The sequence below is a fragment of the Taudactylus pleione genome, unplaced genomic scaffold, assembly GCF_031769625.1.
Source record: "Taudactylus pleione unplaced genomic scaffold, aTauple2 ptg000403l, whole genome shotgun sequence".
Lineage (NCBI taxonomy): Eukaryota > Metazoa > Chordata > Amphibia > Anura > Myobatrachidae > Taudactylus > Taudactylus pleione.
This window is the reverse complement of record NW_028284805.1, coordinates 2340942-2365605: the sequence shown is the minus strand read 5'-3', so window position 1 is coordinate 2365605 and position 24664 is coordinate 2340942. Positions and strand designations below refer to the sequence as shown.

The window sequence follows — 24664 nt, the reverse complement described above, 5'->3', positions numbered from 1 at the left end:
ATATTATATCTGAATGTCAAAAAAATCTTTAACATATATTATGTACAATTTCTAAGTACATAATATATGTATATGTACCCGCACATATATACATGTACAAATGCATAAACATGCCAATATCCAACTGTTCACATGCATATAAATTCACATATAAAGATACAAACAAAAAATATATTGTATAATTAAAAAATTATTATAGAGGAACCGGTGTGGTGAAAGACTCTTATCCGGGCAGAATAAAAGATAAGATGAGAGAATAGCCTGTTATTGGGCGTGAAGTTATATTCTATAAATATCACAAAGTTGTCTTGATGTGTAATTGGTGCTAACAGGGGATATAGGTGTAGATCTGAAAGCATATAGTTGTGTGTGAAAGTGACCCCCAACTATACTCAATGTAGCCAAAGAAAATTATAAAGTGTAAAAAAATATAATAATAAAATACGTGTAACAGAATGACATTCTAAAGAATAAGGGCCTCATTCAGAGGCGGTCGGAGGATACAAGCGGTCGCTCAGAAACTGGGTGGCCACTGGCATCCTGACCACCCACCTCTGTTGCGGTCGTTAGGCTGTGGTTTAACACCCACAGCTCTAACGACCGCTCGGGTGATGGTCGCGATGGTCAGAGACCATCGCGACCATCGGGGCTTATGACGAGACCATCGGGGCTTACGACGCCCCCGTTTGGACTGCCACCCCCCCGGCCCGCCTTCCAAACGGGGCGAGCTGTCAATCAACATCGACAGCTCGCCCCCTTTGGATCGAGACCCGCTACGACTGGCGCTGTCGGTCGTAGCGGATCTCGCGCATGCTCTGTGGGGGGCCATCGACCCAGTCCGAGCTCATCGGCGCTAACGACCGGGTCTGAATGACCCCCTAAATGTGGGTAACTGAAATCAGGGTCTTGTTGTCAATAGACATGAAATAAATCCATAAATATTCTGAAAAACAAGTGTACAGTATTGAAATAGTGAATCACCAATCAGGTGATAATAAGAATTGATTGGACCGTCTGAAGATCTGGTATATGCAGGGGTACTACAATTCAGTCCTAAAGGTATCAGTCCTAGCAGGGGCGTTTCTAGAGAGGAGGGGGCCCGTGTGCAGTCTCTGACACGGGCCACCTCCTCTCCGCCCGGCTGCCGGCAGCGCACTGAGCTGTGCGTGGCCAGTGCCGTAGTTATAGACTCTGGGCACTAGAGTGTGCCCAGAGTCTATAGTGTATGCACAGGTCACCGGGAAAATGGCCGCCACGGCCATTTTCCAGTTGTTTTACAGCTCTGGACTCCCGCGCCGAAGTGGGACTCCGGAGAGGTAAGTAATATTATGGGTGCAGGGTGTGCAGTGTGGGGCCCCCCTGGACCCAGGGGCCCATGTTCCCCGCACCCATTATAGATAACACCATTGAGTCGTAGAGGTATCAGTATTAGCGAAACATTCTGATATGGACGTAACTCATAAGAGTTGTTAATGGATCATAAACAAACAATATAAAAGATAACTATATGATCATATAAAAATCAGAAGCATATGAGGAAGGCAGCAGATTACAAAAAAAAGGGGGGAGGTTAGCTGTTCCAAAAAGGACTATAGTTGATGGTTTCATTTAGTCCATGTGGATTCATAGTGCCGAGCTTGAAGGTCCACTCACATTCCTTCTTTAGGAGTTTCTTCATTAGGTCTCCTCCTCTGATATTCAATTGTACCATTTCCAGGCCAAAGCCAAGAAGATCCTTGCTTGAACTTTTGTGATGTTGGTAGAAATGTCTAGCAACAGATGTTATCATTATTTTTTTTTATATATATTTTTGAAGATCTGTAGTCGCATGTTTAGTGTTGCCTATGTGTTCAAGGGTACGTTGTTTCAGTGGTTGAATTGTGATTCCCACATACCTTTTAACACATGTGCACTCCAGACAGTATACCACTCCTGTGGTGCTACATAAATGGCGAATAAAATGTTTCTTGCCATAACGATCTATGATCCTATTTCTTTTTGTCATATTGGCACATGCTTTACCGTGGCCGAATGGAAAAGAGCCAGTTATAGTGGGGCCTTTCTAGATTGAATTAGATAGATGGCTATGTACCATCATGTCCCTGAGGTTTTGAGCTCTTCTCCAGCTCATTTCTACTTTGGTATCCAGATGTTGTAGGAGATCATTATCCAATACCAGTGTCTTTGGAGGATTGATTTCACACATCTCCATTCATCACAAAAGTTAGCTATGAATCTTATTTTGTCCTGTTTATTGTCCAGCTGCGGCTCGTTATCAGGAAATATTAAAGTATCTGTATCCATCCATGATACAGTATATCTGGTTCTTTTAATTGATCTTTTGCTGTATCCCCTTTGTAGTAACCGATCAGCCAAATCATCACATTGGGTTTTGTAAGATACCACATCCGAGCAGTTTCTATGAAGTCTTAAATATTCTCCTTTGGGAATATTCTGGATGGTTGGGGGGAAATGATGACTACTTCTATGAAGAAGACTATTTGTAGCTGTGGGTTTTCTACATAGGTCCAATGTGAGATTCCTATGTTCAGCAATATGGAGTTTTAGATTGAGAAAGGAAATTGTTTTGGCATTAAGTTCATATGTGAGTTTTAGATTTAAAGTGTTCTTATTGAGCTTCCTCATGAACTCGTGGAACTCTTCCACTGTGCTATTCCAGATCACCAAAATATCGTCAATATAATTAATCCAAATGGGAGCAAGCGAGGTAGATTTTTCATTTTCTTCATTGAAGACGTGTTGTCGTTCCCACCACCCCAAAAAAAGATTTGCATACGTGGGTGCATACGCTGCTTCCATTGCGGTTCCCCTAGTCTGGATGTAAAACTTATTATTGAAGACAAAGTAGTTTTTATGAAGTACAAAGTCCAGAAGTTCCAAAATTAAGTCATGAAAATCAGATGTCCCTTCCACATCAAGGAAAAATGTAACTGCTGCCATTCCCTGGTCATGGTTGATGCTAGTATATAGAGACTCAACGTCTATACTAGCCAACAGTGAATTTTCATCAAGCTTCAGGTCATTTACTTGTCTAAGCATATCCGAAGTGTCCCTGGCATAGGAGGGTAAGGTAGCCTGTTCAGACAAACCTTCTATGCCTGACACTATTGGTCTGCCAAGGGTTTCTTCTTGATTTTTGTGTACTTTAGGTAAAAGGTAAAAAGTTGGTATTTTGGGATGTGAGACCTGTAGAAATTCATGTTCATGTTTATTGATTGTTCCTTCTGACTTTGCTCTATCAATAATCCTATTGTACAGTATGGTAAAATTCTCGGTTGGGTTGAAAATAATATGCTTGTAGCATTGTCCATCCCCCAGTTGTCAGAACGCCTCCTTTGGTTATTTGTTCAAAGGCCAAATAACCACATTACCACCTTTATCAGATGGCTTGATAAGGATGTTAGGCCATTCTCTAATTTCTTTTGGGGCCTTTGGCTCATTTGGGTTTAGATTGTGGTTAATCTTTTATCTCGTTCTTCTGGTGTCATCTTGGACCAGGACATCCAGATACACCGCGCTGGTGACCAAATGGGTAGATAAGCAATTTAATAGAGTAGCAACAATTGCTGCATAGGTAGATATGCAATTTAGTGGAATAGCAACAATTGCTGCATGTGAAATGGTAGATTACATCAACATTACATATAACATAAACAAACACAAATGATGACAGATGAAGACCATAAACAAATATGATAAAAATTGTTAAATGGATACTAGCTGATAAGCAAATAATATATAGGGCTAGATGAACCCAAAATAGGTAATTCTTGTGTAGAAAAGTTCCAAATAGACATATAAAAGCGTTTTGAAACACTTAGTAGATTAATTCATAGTCTTGAATACTGTAACCGCTTATGTGCAGACAATGTATCGATTATGTATCCACTGTAATAAATATTCTGAAGCTTGTATAGCACAACAGTTAATGACTTGTTGGATACATGAAGTGCTAGCCCCGCCGGGCACGCAAGTGCTGAGAAGATTTAAGTACTGACCGGTTTCATAGTTTAGGCAATGGCAAGGTAGAGATGATGAAATAATATCTCACCGGCTGTGCAGTCAATCACTGGCCAAGTCAGGATCCTCTCAGAGACACACTGTCTCAGAGATCCGGTGCGGTGGCTCTCTGTCCGGCTAAATAATATGATTCCTGCCGGATCCCAGGGCCAGAGGAAAGCTGAGAGGAGATCCGGGTGTGGTATAGCGCGGCCGCGACTTGTGGATACTCCTCGCACCAGGATCAAGCACTGCGGGCACTGGGAGCACTTGGCAGAAGCAGGTTACAGGACAAGATGCTTGGAACAGGTAAAGGCAGCGGGCAGCAACGCGTTTCGTCCCGTTCCTGGGACTTTTTCAAGCTGAATCTGAGAGGATCCTGACTTGGCCAGTGATTGACTGCACAGGCGGTGAGATATTATTTCATCATCTCTACCTTGCCATTGCCTAAACTATGAAACCGGTCAGTACTTAAATCTTCTCAGCACTTGCGTGCCCGGCGGGGCTAGCACTTCATGTATCCAACAAGTCATTAACTGTTGTGCTATACAAGCTTCAGAATATTTATTACAGTGGATACATAATCGATACATTGTCTGCACATAAGCGGTTACAGTATTCAAGACTATGAATTAATCTACTAAGTGTTTCAAAACGCTTTTATATATCTATTTGGAACTTTTCTACACAAGAATTACCTATTTTGGGTTCATCTAGCCCTATATATTATTTGCTTATCAGCTAGTATCCATTTAACAATTTTTATCATATTTGTTTATGGTCTTCATCTGTCGTCATTTGTGTTTGTTTATGTTATATGTAATGTTGATGTAATCTACCATTTCACATGCAGCAATTGTTGCTACTCTATTAAATTGCTTATCTACCCATTTGGTCACCAGCGCGGTGTGTGTGGTTTTATACATTGTCTAGTGCTTGTGGGGTTGCAATTGTTCCCCTTTTTTTCGCACCGCTGCAGGTCTATTTCTAAATACAGTTCAGTGTGGTATCAAAGCGCGAGGTATTTTTTCCAGGACATCCAGATCCCTGGATACCAGCTCCATGAATATCCTAACTTCTGGACAAATGTATTCCTAGGGGTAGAAGGAAGATTTCTTTTTACAAAGGGGTCTTGTTTGATTGGTAGGATCCATTGTCACCTGAGATTGGTCCTCCAATTCATCCAGTATTGCCAGTGCTTCTAATTCCTCATTCGTTGAAAAGCTAGGGCAACGGGTTGCTTCATCACTGGTAGAGGTTACATTAGCTGACAGTTGTTCTGAAATAGACTGTACTAATGGTGAACTCATTATATTGGGCGGGTCATTCATTGTGACTTCATTATCATCAATCTTATCTTTCCTTGCATTGGCAAAACACTTTTTGATAAGTAATTTCCTCCCGAAGAGATGTAAATCCTTTTCCCATTCAAAGTGGTTCATCATATTGGTGGGTGAAAATGCAAGACCCTTTTGTAATACTGCTGTGTGGTCAGCTGAAAGTGAAATATTAGAAAGATTGATGACTTGGGAGGTTATTATTGCTTATTACTTCCTCCTGTTGGTTCTTAATGATTGCCGCTAAGGTAATGGTGTTTCTCATGTTCTGTCCTCTCTTCTTCTTCCCCCTCCTTGTATGCCTCCTCTGTTTGTCCGGTATCTTGCCTTGGTTCCTGGAGGACTCCCTAAAAAAGGAGATAAATAACTTGCACTTGTAGTGCTGGTTCCAGAATTGTCATCCATTTCAGAGAATTCCAAAGATGTATAATGATATCCGTGAGTTTTAGTCAGATCCTTATGGGTTGCATGATGCCATTTGAAAATTTTTCCACTGGCAAAATCCTGTTTATCTTGTGCAAATTTGGATTTTTTACGGTCAATAATAGTTTGTTTATACTCATTTAGATCAGCTTTAGCTATCTCAAAGCATTTTTGGAAAGACTGATCCTTTTCCCAAACTTCAAGTTTCTTTCCCAATCTCTCGACCTCTTTATCACATTCTTCTAACACGAGCAAGTCATGTTTAATCAGAATCGTCATCAATTCTTGCAAACATTTAAGCTGGCTTTCCCAATCTTTCTGTAGATTCGTACTTGCTAGCTGGAAAGTAGGAAAAATCCTAGGTCTTAGACCTGTGGGAGAAATTTTGAGTTTGGTGTAACTTTCTATAATTGTTAAGTCTCAGTGTACTCTAGTCCTTTTCTGTAATGTTTGTTTAATGTGTTGAAATCTTGTTCCCAACTAATGTTTGGAATCCCTTCCTGTGTTCTATCAGAGTAAATGTTATCCAATTCCTCAGTGGTGTGTCGTTTATTCTTCAACTAATTTTTTGAGCTGAAACCAGCCATAGATGCAAAATATTTTTATATATTAAGTTTAATAAGGATACAATATGTCCTCTATCCTGTGCAAGGTGCATTCTAGAAATGGGGATCACCCCACAAAAATGTCTCAATTGTTATAAGGAGGGTAAGTAGAAAAAGATAGAAGAGATGGGAAAAAATAAATAAATAATACACCGCACCAGGGTAACAAAAGGATCCAGATTAAATGATAATATCTAAGATAAAGTAAAAAAAATGGGAGAGACCAAAAAAACAATATCTGATATATTAGTGACACAATGTCAGTATAAGGGTGCACCCTAGGAGCAGGTAAACAATACTCAGTAAAAAAAGAAAAAGACATAATTCCAAGTAGGTGGGGCACACCTTAAATAATCCTAAAACATAACTTTTAATAAATACCTTTAAGATGTAAATGTCTGTAACCAGTGGGTTAAATTATTAATTTCTACATAGGCATATAAGTTGTAACATATATACCTGTGCTAGGCCCCATTGAGGTTTGAAAAGAGATTGTAGTTGCAGTCTATCCATAGACTGGTCAATTTACCTTGAGGTCAAACAAGACATAAATTGAGAGGCCCTAGCTTGTACCTGTCATTACTATCAGAGATGTATAATGAGCCATTCATAGCTTACATGGTGTTATCAGTAGACAGTGAGCCACATTCCAATAGAATGACCATTGTATGATGTGTAGAGATGCTAAGCATTATGGGTTAATGAGATTCTCTACACAAAGGGGTTTTGAAACAGAGTTTATCTCCAGACATACTAGGACACGTCATTACTGTATTTCTTTGTCTGGTAGTATATGTTAGTGCTTACAGAGCAAGTGCAAGAGATACCAACCAGTGCTTGATACCCAGTATGTAACTAATATGGGCTTAATATCCGGAACGTCAACACCCCATACTAGGGTATATAAATCAGGACATAGACAAAGGCTCTTTGGCTCGTGCATGTACCTGAGACAGCAGTATATGGTGCCTGCAATCTATATTGAACTACCTGGGTTTTGTGAAATGAGGGCTCACCAGAGAAGATGAAGATAAGATGAAGTACATCTTATGTTGAAGATGATGAATTACCGGTGTCATCTGAATACATAGACAAAAGTTGAGTATACTGTATACTTTGTATGTTTATTGTTTGTTTGTTACTTGTAAATAAAGTGTGTTAATTTGTACTCGCTCAAATGGTCACGTGTGTGTACTATTCATTTCGATCAGAACGAAACCCACCGTTATGCAATGTCTCTAGACAACGAGCAATACTTAAAAAGGTATATACAAAAACACAAATTACAATTAAGATGTGAAGATAACATGCTTCGAAAAGTGTACTAAGTGCATATATGGACAACTAATGTGAATATCCACCAAGGGGAGAATATCGGCAACAATATAACAAAACAAAACATACAGGACAATTCACAAATGAAGTTACACTTAAATTAAAAAATGCACCATGAAGGCAGACCATAAATATTATTTGTTATAAATATGAGAAATCAAAGAAAAAAGGCCGTAGGGTCTCCCTGTACTTGGTACAACCAGCACTGGGCTATGGGAAGGAGAGCTGGTTCTGGATTTACAGGGAATAAATTGCGTTGGGTCTCCCTGTAAGAACCAGAACCAGCCCTGGACCCTTTCTAACGGAGGGCTGATACCACAGCCAGGGGAGCCCTATCACCGGGCCCCCCAGTCGCAGCATCAGCCCTGACCATTAGTCAGCCCAGGGAAAGGATCCCTGGGGAGTTGGAGACGCCTTCAAATAAAGGGGTCACCCGCTCCAGGGCACCCCTAGCCTGGGCTGATAGCCTGGGGCTATCCCCGCCACCCCTGGGCGGTGGGTTGTATGTGTCTGCATGTACAGTATCTGTGTGACAACGAACTGCTCATGCTGAAAGTGAAAGCATGAAGCAGTTCGTTGTGTCGGGGATTTGAAGAGTGATTTGAAGGGTGATTTGCTGTTCGATTTGGACGTGAACTTGCCAAATCAAACAGCAAATCACTCTTCAAAACTGCATGCGATTTGAGTCGATTTGAGAAGTGCTAAATCACTCCTCAAATCGACCTGCAAATCAAGCAATAGTAAATTTAGCCCTACATCTCAATAGACATCTGAGAACTCACATGGTAGAGAAGCTATTTCCTTGTGTTGGAGTGTGAGAAACATTTTACACAGAAATAGCACCTTCAAAAACATCAGCTCATTCACACAGGAGAGAAGCCATTTCCATGTCTGGAGTGTGGGGAATGTTTTTTCATGCATTCACCACTTCAGACACATAGGGCCAAATGTAATAGGGTGTCTGTTTTGGTAAATTGCGAGTTTGGTGCTAAACTCGCAATTTTTCACAACTCTCCAATGTAATAGGGTGTCTGTTCACTAAAACTCGCATTTTTCAGAGTTACTAAAACTCTCCATTCTCAAACTCGCATCCAGATGTTTTCACATTGAAAACAATCAACTCGCCCAATGTAATAGAGTGTGTTTCAGACTCGCAAAAAAAAGATTACCAAAAGTCCCCAAATAATAGACCTGCTTCAGGCTAGCGAGTACATCCTGAGCAGGTCAGATTAACACAGAAAAATGCACATATCCATGAGATATGAACATGTTTCTGTGTGTACTTATGTAAAATGTTTTTAAATAAAAAAAAATGACGTGCACCTCCTCCCCAAAAGCATAACCAGCCCCGGGCTTTATAAAGCCTATTCTGGTTCTAAAAATACAGGGGCCAAAATGCGTAGGGGGCCCCTGTATATTAAGAACCAGCACAGGGCTTTGTTGAGCTGGTCCTGGTTCTGGAAAATCAGGGGACAAAACGAGTAGGGGTCACCTGAAAATTCCAGAACCAGCACCAAACTCTTTCTAGCGGGGGGATAATGCCACAGCCAGGGAAAACCTTTCATCGGTTTCCCCGGCCAAAGCATTATCCCTGACCGCTAGTCAGTCCAGGCCGGGGATCCCTGGGGAGTTGAGGACCCCTCCAATAAAGGGGCCCCCCTCTCCAGGGCACCCCAGGCCTAGACTGATAGCCCGAAGCTATCCCCGGCACCCTAGGGTAGTGGGTGCCGGGTTAATAGTGTAAAAATAACGTTTCCATATTGTCTTTAGTTGTAGAACCACAAGTACCAGCAAGCCTTCCCTGCATGCTGGTATTTGGAGAACCACAAATACCAGCATGCGGGGCATTACGGGCCCGCTGGCACTTGTAGTTCCACAACTAAAGAAATACGTAAATAAACATACACTGTGAAAGAAAAATTTTAATAAAACATACATGCATACTCACACATACTCACCTAGTATCTGAAGTAATCCATAGGGGTGTACCTGAAAAAAAAATCCATACTCACCTCTCCTATGCGTCGATCACGTCCACTGGCAATCCAGGGGTTAAAATAAAAAAACGCAAAAAAACGATCCAAGCCGGACACAGCAAAGGTATGTGTGTACACATACCTTTGCTCCGCGTAAATGACCGGGGCACACGTGTGCCCCATCATTGAAGTGGCCGCCAGCCAATCAGGGAGCATCTCCCTGATTAACTGAATGCGGCCAGCCTGTGCGACATTGTATCATTGATGTAACCACAAGATTAACCTCAATTAATCTTGCGGCTACGATGTAGCGGTTCCCACCATAGACTTCTATGGGGATTTCTCACCATAGAAGTCTATGGGAGACACAGGCTGGCCGCATTCAGCTAATCAGGGAGCTGCTCCGACGGGAGATGCTCCCTGATTGGCTGGCGGCCCCTTCACTGACGGGGCACACGTGTGCCCTGGTCATTTACGCGGAGCAAAGGTATGTGTAGACACATAGCTTTGCTCAGTCTGCATGGATCTTTTTTTGCGTTTTCTTATTTTAACCCCTGGATTGCCTACTTGGACAAGTGGACGTGATCTACGCATAGAAGAGGTGAGTATGGTTTTTTTTTTGTTCAGGTACAGCCCTATGGATTACTTCAGATACTAGGTGAGTATGTATGTATGTTTTATTAAAATTTTACTTTCACGGTGTATGTTTGTTTATTTACGTATTTCTTTAGTTGTGGAACTACAAGTGCCAGCGGGCCCGTAATGCCCCGCATGCTGGTATTTGTGGTTCTCCAAATACCAGCATGCAGGGAAGGCTTGCTGGTACTTGTGGTTCTACAACTAAAGACAATATGGAAACTTTATTTTTACACTATCAACCCGGCACCCACCACCCTAGGGTGCCGGGGATATCCCTGGGCTATCAGTCTAGGCCTGGGGTGCCCTGGAGAGGGGTACCCCTTTATTGGGGGGGTACCCAACTCCCCAGGGATCCCCAGCCTGGACTGACTAGCGGTCAGGGATAATGCTTTGGCCGGAGAAACCGGTGAAAGGTTTTCCCTGCCTGTGGCATTATCCCCCCGCTAGAAAGAGTTCGGTGCTGGTTTTGGAATTTTCAGGGGACCCCTACTCGTTTTGTCCCCTGATTTTCCAGAACCAGCTCAACAAAGCCCTGTGCTGGTTCTTAATATACAGGGGCCCCCTACGCATTTTGGCCCCTGTATTTTTAGAACCAGAACATGTTTTATAAAGCCTGGGGCTGGTTATGCTTTTGGGGAGGGGGTGCACGTTTTTTTTTTTAAACACACACAGAAGCCATCACGGATCTCACTGATCTGTGATGGCTTCTCTAAAACTCGCACCTTTTAATGCTACTCGCATTAAAAGGTGTCAGATTACATAGTCCTAAACTCGCAAATGCAGTAGCCTCGAGCTGAAAAGTTTGCAGGCTATTGAATTTGCGAGTTTCAGTACAAACTCGCACTTTTTAAAAGTGCGAGAAAGTGCGAATTTGTACTGTTACTAAAACTGACTACCTATTACATTTGGCCCATAATCTTCACACAGTTGAGAACCCATTTGTCACAAGCCGCCGCTGAATCTGAAAATGGTGCTTCGGCTGGTTCTCTCAGGCCAGTTGCTAGGAGACATAAATGCCGGGCTGCACTCCACAGGGTCTTCCTACCTGATTGTTCTGTCTCCGCCTCCCTGTGCTGATTGGATCTCCTTTATTTTTTTACCTCTGCTGGTTCTCTGCTCTGATACCGTCTATAGCGTTGTACGTGGCTTACGGATCTAGTGAGAAGTTCATCCTCCTGTGTGTTCCAGCTCCTCGTGTCCAGCATCTATGTAACTTCCTGCTAGTAACATCTTAGCAGTGGCTGCCACTTCCCAACGTCTGTGCGGATGACCTGCAAGTACATCAGAGCAGTGCCTGTCACACCTCAGTGTCTGTGTACTCCCTGCAAGTAACATCTAAGCAGTGGCTGCTGCTTCCCAGCATCTCTGTGGATAACCTGCAAGTAACATCAGAGCAGTGCCTGCCACACCTCAGCGTCTGTGTACTCCCTGTAAGTAACATCTAATCAGCTCCTCTGTGCCTGTGTGGCCATTCAGCTAATTAACACCCTGTCTTCACTGCTATTCAGTGTTTATGTGCACTATCTGCAAATTACAACTCAACAGTCTCAGTTGCAATTCGTTGTCTGTACGTACAAGCAGCAATTAACATTTACAGCAGTTTTTAATATAACTCAGTGCATACCAGCCCTCAAGGCTGCAACCAGCTAAGTGCATACCAGCTCTCAAGGCTGCAACCAGCCAAGTACATACCAGCCTTTAAGGCTGCAACCGGCCAAATGCATACCAGCTCTCAAGGCTGCAACCAGCCAAGTACATACCAGCCCTCAAGGCTGCAATCTGCCAAGTACTTCTCAGTCCTCAAGGCTGCACCCAGCCAAGTTCATTGCAGCCCACAAGGCTGCAACCCGCCAAGTATTTAACAGTCCTCAAGACTGCAACTTGCCAAGTACATATCAGCTCTCAAGGCCACATTCCAGTCAGGAATCATCCAATCCTCACAACTCCTTGTCAATTAAATCTTTATTAATTGATTCCTCAGATATTCTTTATCAATTGACTCTTAATCAATTGACACCTTAGCTCCATAATTAATGGACTCACTATACTATATTGAGCATCATTATCCTGGTAATGGCTCCACTGTGAATCTTCCCAGAGGTTCATAACACCATTTCAATGTTCTGAGTGTAGGAAAAATGCCTCAAATCAAATTTTGTTTCATATCAGAGAAATTGGGCATATTGGGAACAGACAGAAGAGGACGGGGCAAATTGGGCTCAGACAGAAGAGGTAATCAGACCAAAATGACTGGCTAAGGTGGTCAGAGAACTGTTCTAGTGCTAGAACAGCTGGTGAAGGTGCTCAGAGCATCATTCCAGAGCCGGAACAGCAGCCAAGGTGACCAGTGAACCATTCTGGCACCTAGAATGGCTGGCTAAGATGGACAGAGCACTATTTTAGTATGAGAACATCTGGCTAAGGTGGTCAGAGCACCATACCGGCACCTGCAATGTGATCAGTGGACGGAATTGCTGGCTAAAGTATTCAGTGAACCATTCTGGCACTTGGATCGGCTGGCTAAGGTCAGAATACCATTTTTGGCACCTATAATGGCTGGGTAAGGTGGCCAGAGCACTGTTATAGCACTGGTATGGCTGGCTAAGGAGGTCAAAGCACCATTCCAGCACTTGGTATGGCTGGCTAAGGAGGTCAGAGGACCATTCCAGCACCTGGTATGGCTGGCTAAGGAGGTTAGCAAACCATTCCAGCACACAGAAAGGCTAACACATTCAATTAACCATTCTGGCATCTGAAATGGCTGGCTAAGGTGGTTAGAGCACTGTTATGATGCTTGCTAAGGTGGTCAGAGCACGATTCTGGCACCTGGAATGGCTGGCTAACATATTCAAGGAATCATTCCAGCACCAGATACACCTAGCTAAGTTGGTCAGAACACCGTTTGAGCACCAAAAATGGATAGCTAAGGTAGTCAGAGAACCTATCCGACACCAGAATGACTAAGGGTCAGAGCACTGTTCCGGCAATGAAATGGCTAGTTAAGATGCTCAGAACATTGTTCTGGTGGCATACGAGCTGACCAAGATGGTCTGAGCACTGTTCTGTCACCCAAAACGGGTGGTCAGAGATCCATTCCGGCGCCCATATGGCTGGCTAAGGTGGTAAATGAACCATTGCGGCACCCAGAATGGATTGCTAATGTATTCAGTGAACCATTCCAGTACCTGGAACGGCTGGTTAAGGTGGTCAGAGCACTGTTCCAGCACACGTAGCTGGTATTGAATCCTAACAATCGCTGTTGCAAAATAGTCGCTATACTGCGCTGCTAGTCGCTTTAGAAAGAATTGCTTTCCAGTCCAATCGTGTGGTTCCAAAGCACAAAAAGTTATTTATGTAAAACAGGGAAAGAATTAACAATTAGAATAAAAAGCAATAAGATACTATAAGTACAGCCGATACATACGCAATGCGCTACTGGTCCAGTATGCAGTATTTCAATCCTGAATTCTGCGGTCACCGTCACCCAAGGATATGGAGAAATGACTGCTCACTGCCCCAGATCACAAGCCTATATTCGGTACAGATTTCAGAGACAACAAAGGCACAGAATAACAGATGCTCATTGGTTCTTGCTTCAGGTCACTCCGTTCACTGGTTAGTTCATATGGTGTCATCAGAGGTATAGCTCAGTTTTCCAACAGCTCCTTTGTGTAGTTTTCCTGCCGAAGAACTAGTTAAACAGGCTACAGACACTTCATACAAAATGGTAACAAGCTAACCAATAACTCCCTATAATCCATAACTAGCAGACGCATGATGCGATCTCCTTGCCGATAGAACCAGAGATCTGCAAATAAATAGGGATTTAGTATAATACCAAACAAGACCTGTCTACTATATTCCAAACCTTAGATCTCTTTTAAGCACATATTACATCTTAATCATTATTACACAATTCCTTAATTATTAACCGTAGTGAATGGGAACCATTTTATACATATGCGCTCGCATATGTGTGTCCGTGTAATGTTCATATGTATGAATGTGAGTACGCATGTGAGCGTCTATGTGTATGCATATATGTTTATGTGTGTGTGTTATGTGCATCAGTGTATATGTAATGGATTAATATATATATCCCTAACTTTATCCATTTCTTGCATATTTTAATTAGGGATGTGCAGGCTCGGTTTTACTTGGTTCTTATCGCCACTTTACCGCAAATTCGGATTTATTCTATTGGCTATCCAAAACACATGATAGGCGATAGCCAATAAAAAGATCCGAGTAAATCCGAGTAAAACCGAACCCGCTCACCCCTAATTTTAATATTAGGCTTGCCTGAACCCAATTCTAAGGTGTCATAACACTAAGGTTGTTCTGCTCAAAGGAGACCAGCAGATGTTTGCTGGAGTCATAATGTCTGATAGCTCATCAAAGGTTTTCCTCTACTTATTTGGAGTATAATTGTCAGTTCCTCTGAACCACAGCAGCATCGAACAAAAGGTATACAATTGCTAAAGATATGCAGAATTCTGACAATGGTCTTTCCCTCTGCATTTAGAACACTCCTCTGCGCATAATTATTTGTTACAGACATATTGTATCCTTATGCGGCCATTACACACACACACACAGACATACACCTAAAACCTGTTTCCCGAGTGTCCATTTTTACTCCCAGACAATAGACGACTAGATCGTCAGATAATAATTGTACAGCGATCATAACCAATTATTTGACTTTGACACTGGCTAGCTAAGATAGCTAGTAAATCATTCCATAACTGCTTGCTAAGTTGGCTGCTGAACTATTCCGGCCCCTGGATCGCCTGGCTTAGGTGGTCTGAATACCATTCAGGCACCCAAAATGGCTGGTTAAGGAGGTCAAAGAACTGTTCAGGTACCGCAACGGCTGTCTGAGGTAGTCAAAATATGGTTCTGGCACCAAAACGGCTGGTTAAGGTGGTCTGGGAATCGTTCCAGAGCCAGAATGGCTGGATAAGTTGGTAAGTTAACTATTATGGCACCCAAAATGGCTAGCTAACTTAGGCCCTCATTCAGAGCCGTATGCTCTGAGCAGAGCGCATGCTCTGAATGAGGGCCGGGCTCCATGAAAATGGAGCGTCCTCCTGGACGCTCGTATAGCTGTGGGTCACCACCCACAGGCTATACGAGCGTGCATTGTGATGGCCGCGATGGTCGTGACCATCGCGACCATCGAAATTGCGAGCCGGAGCCTGCGGTTGAGGTTTTCAACCGCAAGCTCCGGAGTGATTTTGGCTCTATCAGAGCCAAAATCACTCCCACTGACATCACTAGTGATGTCAGTGGGCCGGCTTCTGACGGGAGGCGTTCCCGTGGGAACGCCCCCGTCAGGGAGGCACGCCCCCGGCACGCCCACCAAAGGGGGCGTGCTGTCAATCAACATTGACAGCACGCCCCCTTTGATCGGACACAACGAGCGAAGGACTTTCCTTCGCTCGTCGCGTCTGGCGCATGCGCACGACGGAGCTCCCTCCGTCGTGCGCATGCTCAGTCCAGAACATCGACCCACTTTCGAGCGGACAGCTTGTTTGTTAAGATTATGGCAGTGATGGTGACGCTTTTTTGGTCGAAAGGGGTGATAGTTATTCCATACCTGGACAACCTGCTGATTAACATGAAGTCCACCTATTTTCTCCAGTCCCATTTTTAATTCATAATAGAGACCCTAGAGTACAAGGCTGGGTGATAACTTACCCCAAGTCCCATGAGAGTTCAAGGTGAAACAACTTTTAGATGCCAATGTCTCCAAGGGTTGTCCACAGTTCTTGGTAGACTAAAAACGTTGTTTTCTTGAGGAATGCTGTTGGGACAAAAGCATATGACAACCATGTACCATGACTTTTTCATAAGAAGCTTCCTCAGAAGCCTTTTTTTGGGTGTTCTGAGCCCACCCCTAAAGATGGATGATGCCACAAAACCCCATACATGGCATGCTAAATGTGCTCATCAGGTCCCTCTGGTGCTTCCGCATTGATGGCGCCATTCCAATTTTCTATTGGGGCAGGCACATCGCACTTCTGTGACTTTAGTCTTATGGGCATGTGACTGCTGACATCACAGAGCCAAGCTGGTCAAACAAGCTACCCAATTTATACTCCACAATTACTGCAGCAAGCTGACAGTGTATATAGCTCACAACGGTACTATGTCTGTGGCTCAGGTATGGGCGTTTTGTTTTTTTTCTTCTGAAAACAGGGATGCCTATATGGACAGAAGAGGACAGGAACCAAGGGGTAGGTGAGTATGGATTATTTTTTACAGCTGTCGTGGATGCTACATGTTAAAGGTGAGAGGTGAGTGCACTGACTGTCAGTAGTGTTGATGCGTCTCCTCTAGGAGATTTACAGGCGCTGCCTGTCGGGGATTAGAGGTCCTCCGGACAGATTTTCTGATTTCTGGACTGGCTAGAGCAGTGGTTCCCACTGTGCGCCGTGGCATCCTGGGGTGCCTCAGGACACTTGCAGTGGTTCCTCAGGACACTTGCAGGGGTTCCTCAGGACACTTGCAGGGGTGCCTCAGGACACTTGCAGGGGTGCCTCAGGACACTTGCAGGGGTGCCTCAGGACACTTGCAGGGGTGCCTCAGGACACTTGCAGGGGTGCCTCAGGTTGGTGGTCCAGCACCAAATCAAATTATTTATGGTCAATGTAATGCAAATGTGTGGACAAACAGAAGCTCAAAACTGTCCACCACCACATAACTGACCCTAAGGATGACAGGTCAGCACAATTTACTTCACTTTACTACATTTTTTTTCTGCATTTCTCAATAACAAACGTTTGGCCTAGGGGTGCAGTGAAAACAATGCTGATACTCTAGGGCGCCCTGATTTAAAAAAGTTTGGGAACTTCTGGTCTAGAGGAATGCTGGACGGGTGGTAACCATAGCCCCACACCCTGCTGTGCAATGCCGAGAGCACGGCACCACGTCCCCATCAGAGAGGGTTCCCCCCCACAGGACTCCCCCAGAGGGGCTGTTACAGACGTCGGCATGTATGACACAGCTCCCTGCCTTACACATACCCGTGTCCCCTTCTCCTCCTGTATGTGCCGCAGTGACGCCGGTTTGTGTTACCACTTGGCCAACAGGAAAGTTTGTGTCTCTGCGTTACTACATAATAACCTATAAAAAGAGAGAGAGACAGCGAGAGCTGCAGCACATAACACATACATACATGCATGAGATGTGCTGTACTGTGGGGCTGCTCTGTACTCACTAACAGGAACATTCCCAATGATAACATATATGATGGCAGCTTAGGTGACAGCTGTGTATAACACAGAGACCTCTTATCACATCCTATCTCTGTCACATAGCTCCTGTTATTACACCAGGGGCAGCCACCCCAGCTGCTGGGGAACTACATATCCCAGCATGCACTGCCACAGTGTTGCTGGGATGTGTAGTTCCTCAGCAGCTGGAGTGCCACAGGTCACCTGCCCCCTGGTGTAGAGATCAGACAGACACTGACCACAACACAGATACATTACACACATCACCAGCAGGAGAGGATCATGGGTAATATTGTTTTCTCATAACAGCCAATCAGCAACCACACTGACGTATTATACAATAAATGCGGCAGAAGAGTTAATCTTTGTCACGTGATGTCTTCAGTGTAGGAGCCATTTTGTGTAAGACCGCTCATGGTTCACAGTGACTGATGGTCTTCAGGAAAATGTCCGTAAGGAGATTAATTATAGACATTGAAATACACTACCTCTACTACTAATGTTCAAATGTAAGCCCTCCTCCTACATGTCTGATAGCAAATGTTCAAATACAACTTTACCTACGAGTCTACGTCTACGACCCTGAGAGAGAAACTACCAGGGTCTGGAGTTTGGAGCTCAGTATTATCAGGTGTAGTAACAATGTCACCTGTGTATAGGGATCAGCGTGTGGTTCCTGTGACCTGTGTATAAGGATCAGCGTGTGGTACGTGTCACCTGTGTATAGTGATCAGTGTGTGGTACGTGTCACCTGTGTATAGGGATCAGCGTGTGGTTCCTGTGACCTGTGTATAAGGATCAGCGTGTGGTTCCTGTGACCTGTGTATAAGGATCAGCGTGTGGTTCCTGTGACCTGTGTATAAGGATCAGCGTGTGGTACGTGTCACCTGTGTATAGGGATCAGTGTGTGGTACGTGTCACCTGTGTATAGGGATCAGCGTGTGGTTCCTGTGACCTGCGTGTAGTGATCAGCGCGTGGTACGTTTGACCTGCGTGTAGTGACCAGCGCGTGGTACGTGTGACCTGCGTGTAGTGATCAGCGCGTGGTACGTGTGACCTGTGTGTAGTGATCAGCGCGTGGTACTTGTGACCTGCGTGTAGTGATCAGCGTGTGACCTGCATGTAGTGATCAGCGTGTGGTACGTGTCACCTGTGTATAGAGATCAGCGGGTGGTACCTGTCACCTGTGTATAGAGATCAGCGTGTGGTACCTGTCACCTGTGTATAGTGATCAGCGGGTGGTACCTGTCACCTGTGTATAGTGATCAGCGGGTGGTACCTGTCACCTGTGTATAGTGATTAGTGTTCCTGCTAGGCTGTATTAGAGGGGTGCCCCACCCTGCCTGATTTCACAATGCTACATTGTGCCCTGCCTTATGGTGGTGCCCCGCTGAACCATCCATGCCCACCGACAGGCCGCGGTCTCCTGCAGGGGGGAGAGTTCAGGTGAAACAATCCACAGATGAATGAACAGTTGCCATGTGCTGCTTCTCCCAATATCACCTCCCACAGGCAGCTCTATTTATTTTGGGATTTGAATGTCAGTTTATTTTTTTTGTAGTCGATTTTCATTTGATTTTCTAATCGACTGTTAGTAAATGAGGGGATCCTGTAGTGGTCTATGTGAAAGTGTCTATGTTTGATATTGGTCGGGATTTGGTTTTGTATTCAATTTTGTAGTCTATTTTGACTTTAGTAAATCTCTGAGTTGCAGAATCGAATGAAAATCACTTAGAGGTACACCAAAATCAAAGTAAAATATAGTAAATATACCCTAAATATGAGTCTACAATTGTCACCATGTGAGACTGAGAGTGCTATTTATCACATTCCATTATTTACACAGTGAGGTAACAAATGACAGATGCTTCAACCGAATAAAAACTCATCTCAAAAGCGGTTAACTGTGAGAAAAATCGAAATATCCGTTCCCAAAACAGACATCCATGCCAAATTGTCTGTTACATGTGTACTCTGTGGCGCCTATAATAATTCTTATATTTATTCCTAGGTTGCTGAGCTGTGAGGAACCGGTGATACTCGTCCTGTATAAGTCATAGATTCACCGAGGATGGACAAGGACAGGAGTCACATGACTGAGAGGATATTACATATCACCCTGGAGATCATCTACCAGCTGACTGGGGAGGTGAGGGAGTCTGGGAGTGTCACAGTGACATCACTATTATCTCTATTACTAACACAGGGACCTGACTGGGGAGGTGAGGGAGTCTGGGAGTGTCACAGTGACATCACTATTATCTCTATTACTAACACAGGGACCTGACTGGGGAGGTGAGGGAGTCTGGGAGTGTCACAGTGACATCACTATTATCTCTATTACTAACACAGGGACCTGACTGGGGAGGTGAGGGAGTCTGGGAGTGTCACAGTGACATCACTATTATCTCTATTACTAACACAGGGACCTGACTGGGGAGGTGAGGGAGTCTGGGAGTGTCACATTGACATCACTATTATCTCTATTACTAACACAGGGACCTGATTTGGGAGGTGAGGGAGTCTGGGAGTGTCACATTGACATCACTATTATCTCTATTACTAACACAGGGACCTGACTGGAGAGATATCGGTTTTTGGTAATGTGCTTAGTGATATCTGTTGGTGTCCCTCTCAATATACAGGATTACACAGTAGTGAAGAAGACAGCCAGCAGCCGTCCCCGTGTGTCAGGAGGACTTAGCAGGACCCAGAGCCCCATCACGGAGCCTCCACCTCACTCACTGATACATGAGAGACACAATGACCAGAAGATCTTGGAACTCACCAACAAGATCATTCAGTTGCTGACTGGAGAGGTGACTGCTGGGAATGGGACATTATAAAGTAACACCAGGGGATGTGTCTGGGTGATGACTGGAGAGGTGACTGCTGGGAATGGGACATTATACAGTAACACCAGGGGATGTGTCTGGGTGATGACCGGAGAGGTGACTGCTGGGAATGGGACATGATACAGTAACACCAGGGGATGTGTCTGGGTGATGACTGGAGAGGTGACTGCTGGGAATGGGACATTATACAGTAACACCAGGGGATGCGTCTGGGTGATGGCTGGAGAGGTGACTGCTGGGAATGGGACATTATACAGTAACACCAGAGGATGTGTCTGGGTGATGACTGGAGAGGTGACTGCTGGGAATGGGACATTATACAGTAACACCAGGAGATGTGTCTGGGTGATGGCTGGAGAGGTGACTGCTGGAAATGGGACATTATACAGTAACACCAGGGGATATGTCTGGGTGATGACTGGAGAGGTGACTGCTGGGAATGGGACATTATACAGTAACACCAGGGGATGTGTCTGGGTGATGACTGTATCATTGTGTGTGTCAGGTTCCTATAAGGTGTGAGGACGTCACTGTCTATTTCTCCATGCAGGAGTGGGAGTATGTAGAAGGACACAGGGGTCTGTACAAGGACGTGATGATGGAGAATCACCGGCCCCTCACATCACTGGGTAAGAGGAGACTGTCACTTACTGTAATGGAGAGAGCAGCTATGGGGCCACCTATATACACATCATCTGATAATCACATATATACAGTGTAATCAGTCATTGTGTGTCTCCTACAGATGGGGCCAGTAACAGGAATACTCCAGAGAGATGTCCCCGTCCTCAGGATGATACAGAGGAGAATCACAGTCACCTGGAGGATCAGGTAGGTGGGGTTCTGAGAGTTACCCAATACCAAAGTGAAGCTACAGTATATGATCTGTAGGACAGCTGTGCAGGTCTCATACACTGGATGCCGACGGAGGGAATCCAGACCGCTAGCTTCCCGACTGTCTAATCCCGGCAAGGGTTAAATGACAGGCGTCGAAATCTCGACGACTGTCATTTTACCTATGCCGGGAGCCCGACGCCTGGCATTCCGATCGAAGGTAAGCCGGGCGGCGGGCGCGGACAGCCTTGGGTTGGGCTGGAGAGGGTTAGGTTCAGGGCTCCCGGGGGGGACTTAGGGTTAGGCACTCCCCTGGGAGGGTTAGGTTAAGGCAGCGGGGAAGGGGGGGGTTAGGTTTAGGCACCCTAAAGGAGTGTTAGGGTGGGGAATTAGGTTAGTTGATACTTGCCTTTAGACGTTCGGGATTTCCTCCTCTGTCGGGATTAAATCATACTGATTCCCTCATACACTGATGTCTTCTGTTTACTCTGAATTAGATCAGTCATTATTATATGTGTGTTATTTATATTGTCTTCTGGGATATTCAGGTTGAAGAACTTATTAAAGTAGAAAACATAATGGTAGAAGAAGAGACGTATGTGATGGGTGATCAGCAGTGTAAGGAGGAGGAAATCCCTACAGCTATCAGCACAGGTGAGTAATAATCACTAAGTACAGAACAGTCACATATTCTCCTTGTTCTGTCACTACAGCACTCTCTTATCCTACACCCTCCTCTGTCACTACAGCACTCTCTTATCCTACACCCTCCTCTGTCACTACAGCACTCTCTTATCCTACACCCTCCTCTGTCACTACAGCAATCTCTTATCCTACACCTTCCTCTGTCACTACAGCAATCTCTTATCCTACACACTCCTCTGTCACTACAGCAATCTCTTATCCTACACCCTCCTCTGTCACTACAGCACTCTCTTATCCTACACCCTCCTCTGTCACTACAGCAATCTCTTATCCTACACCCTCCTCTGTCACTACAGCAATCTCTTATCCTACATCCTCCTCTGTCACTACAGCACTCTCTTATCCTACATCCTCCTCTGTCACTACAGCCATCTCTTATCCTACACCCTCCTCTGTCACTACAGCAATCTCTTATCCTACACCCTCCTCTGTCACTACAGCAATCTCTTATCCTACACCCTCCTCTGTTACTACAGCCATCTCTTATCCTACACCTTCCTCTGTCACTACAGCCATCTCTTATCCTACACCCTCCTCTGTCACTACAGCCATCTCTTATCCTACACCTTCCTCTGTCACTACAGCACTCTCTTATCCTACACCCTCCTCTGTCACTACAGCAATCTCTTATCCTACACACTCCTCTGTCACTACAGCAATCTCTTATCCTACTCCCTCCTCTGTCACTACAGCAATCTCTTATCCTACACCCTCCTCTGTCTCTACAGCACGCTCTTATCCTACACCCTCCTCTGTCACTACAGCCATCTCTTATCCTACACACTCCTCTGTCACTACAGCAATCTCTTATCCTACACCCTCCTCTGTCACTACAGCAATCTCTTATCCTACACCTTCCTCTGTCACTACAGCAATCTCTTATCCTACACCCTCCTCTGTCACTACAGCAATCTCTTATCCTACACCCTCCTCTGTCACTACAGACTATTGAGGACAAAGTAACTGCGCAGTGGGGAGTCGGTAGTATCAGCCCATATAATACTCCTGCCATGAGATCTGACCAGTCTCCTCCCCACAATCTCTCTGGTATACATCAGGATCCATCTGCCCCCATTACACTTACTCTTTACCTCACATCCTGCCACTGTGTTTCTCTATTAGCCACAGGGGACACTGGCACTAGGACTGTGGGGGTGAAGACGGGGTGTTGAGAGGAGCCACACTTTAAGAAGTTAACAAGTGTGACTGGCTCCTTCCCCTCTATGGTCCCCCATCCCCAAAAATGTGGATCTTTCGGCATCATCTCCAGCTATTTCTCCTTCGCCAATTGATTAGTCGGTTTCCTGACTATCTAAGAAAACTACACTTCTGGTGCCGGGGGCAATTTTCCTGAAGGAAACCTCTTACCGCAAGTTGGAAACCACGCCAAAATTCCATTTATACTGTTGCAGTGTTACTTCTCCTTTCTTAGTGGGCTCTTAGGTCAACAAGGCTACGGAACGGTGGGCCAAAGAGTTAGCCAGGGGATTTGTGTTCTGGGGCACCAAGGTAAGAACTCCTCACCCTAGCTTAGCACACTAGTCAGCCATATACCTGGGGGAGGCTTCTAGGGTTATTGGCTGTGTTGGTTCTGGATATCCGCTTCGCAGTTGCTGCTTGCTTAGCTTTCTGTCTCAGTTCCTGGCAGGCTGATGCGAAGTTCAAGAAGGTGGTGGAGGCATTGCCATTCTCTGGGGATATTCTTTTCCGTCCACACTTGGACAAATTAATCTCTCAGGCCACAGGAGGGGCATGTCCACTTTTCTGCCGACTTCCTAATCTTCTGCTACGACGCCACTGAGGTCTTTTTCAGGAACTTTCTTTCAAGTCCTCACATTGGGAGCTCGTCTTTCTTGTTTCAGGGACGTTTGGTTACAGACTTGCACAAATGCCTGGGTTCGATATCTGGTCTCTCAGGGCTACCAGATAGACTTTGCGTTTCATCCTCCTCTTCATTTCTTCACAACCGGCCTTCCCATCTCAGCCTGCTGTAACACCCTTCTCTTCAAAGCTATCGCCAAACTCCTGGATGCGGAGGTTCTGGTGCTGGTCCCTCTTCACCAGCACAAAGAGGGTTTCCACTCAAATCTATTTGTGCTTCCAAAGTCAGACAGCTCTGCCAATTCTGAACCTGAAATCATTGAATCTTCATTTCTACTTCAGGGTCCATAGGGGGTCCACAGGGTTGACCTTGGAATATAGCTGGATCTGGATCCACGGGCACCACGCAGTTAAAGCTTTTGCTGTTCCCAGGATGCACTTGGGTCCATCATCCTCTATACCCCGCCCCCGAGCCACAGGCACCTCAGTTTTAGTTGGTACCCGTGGCTCGGGGGCACTCTTCAGAGCGGCAGCATCAGACTGTCCATTAGGACGTCCACGCTGCCACTCCTACACCCCCCTGGCGCCACGACGCCAGTACAGATCTGGGGATCGCGGCGGGACCCCAGAGTCTGTACTAGCCGGGCTCTTGGGACTCCCATGACTGCTGCCGGAAGCACTGGGGATCAGGTAAGCCGCGTGAGGTGGCCCGCGGGTATATGCAGTTGGCTGCCTCCGGTCTCTGGGGACAGACCGGAGGCGCTAGCAGCGGCGGCGGGCTCCCCCTCAGTAGAGGCATACCCTGCGTGACCGCTAGACCACCAGGGTGATATGCCGGCAGCGGGAACCGGCAACCCTGGGGTTAATTGCTAG

At 45.1% G+C, this 24664-nt stretch overlaps 1 protein-coding gene across 1 annotated transcript in view; it reads left to right on the top strand.

The window, feature by feature from the left end:
• The window catches only part of LOC148506449 (uncharacterized), a 164378-nt gene that overhangs the window by 99218 nt on the left and 40496 nt on the right, over positions 1-24664 (top strand). Inside the window, 7 exon segments of the mRNA XM_088446713.1 lie at positions 2263-2314; positions 3472-3553; positions 19631-19725; positions 20222-20395; positions 20982-21060; positions 21177-21262; positions 21814-21919. Coding sequence (XP_088302839.1) covers positions 2263-2314; positions 3472-3553; positions 19631-19725; positions 20222-20395; positions 20982-21060; positions 21177-21262; positions 21814-21919 — 674 coding nt within the window.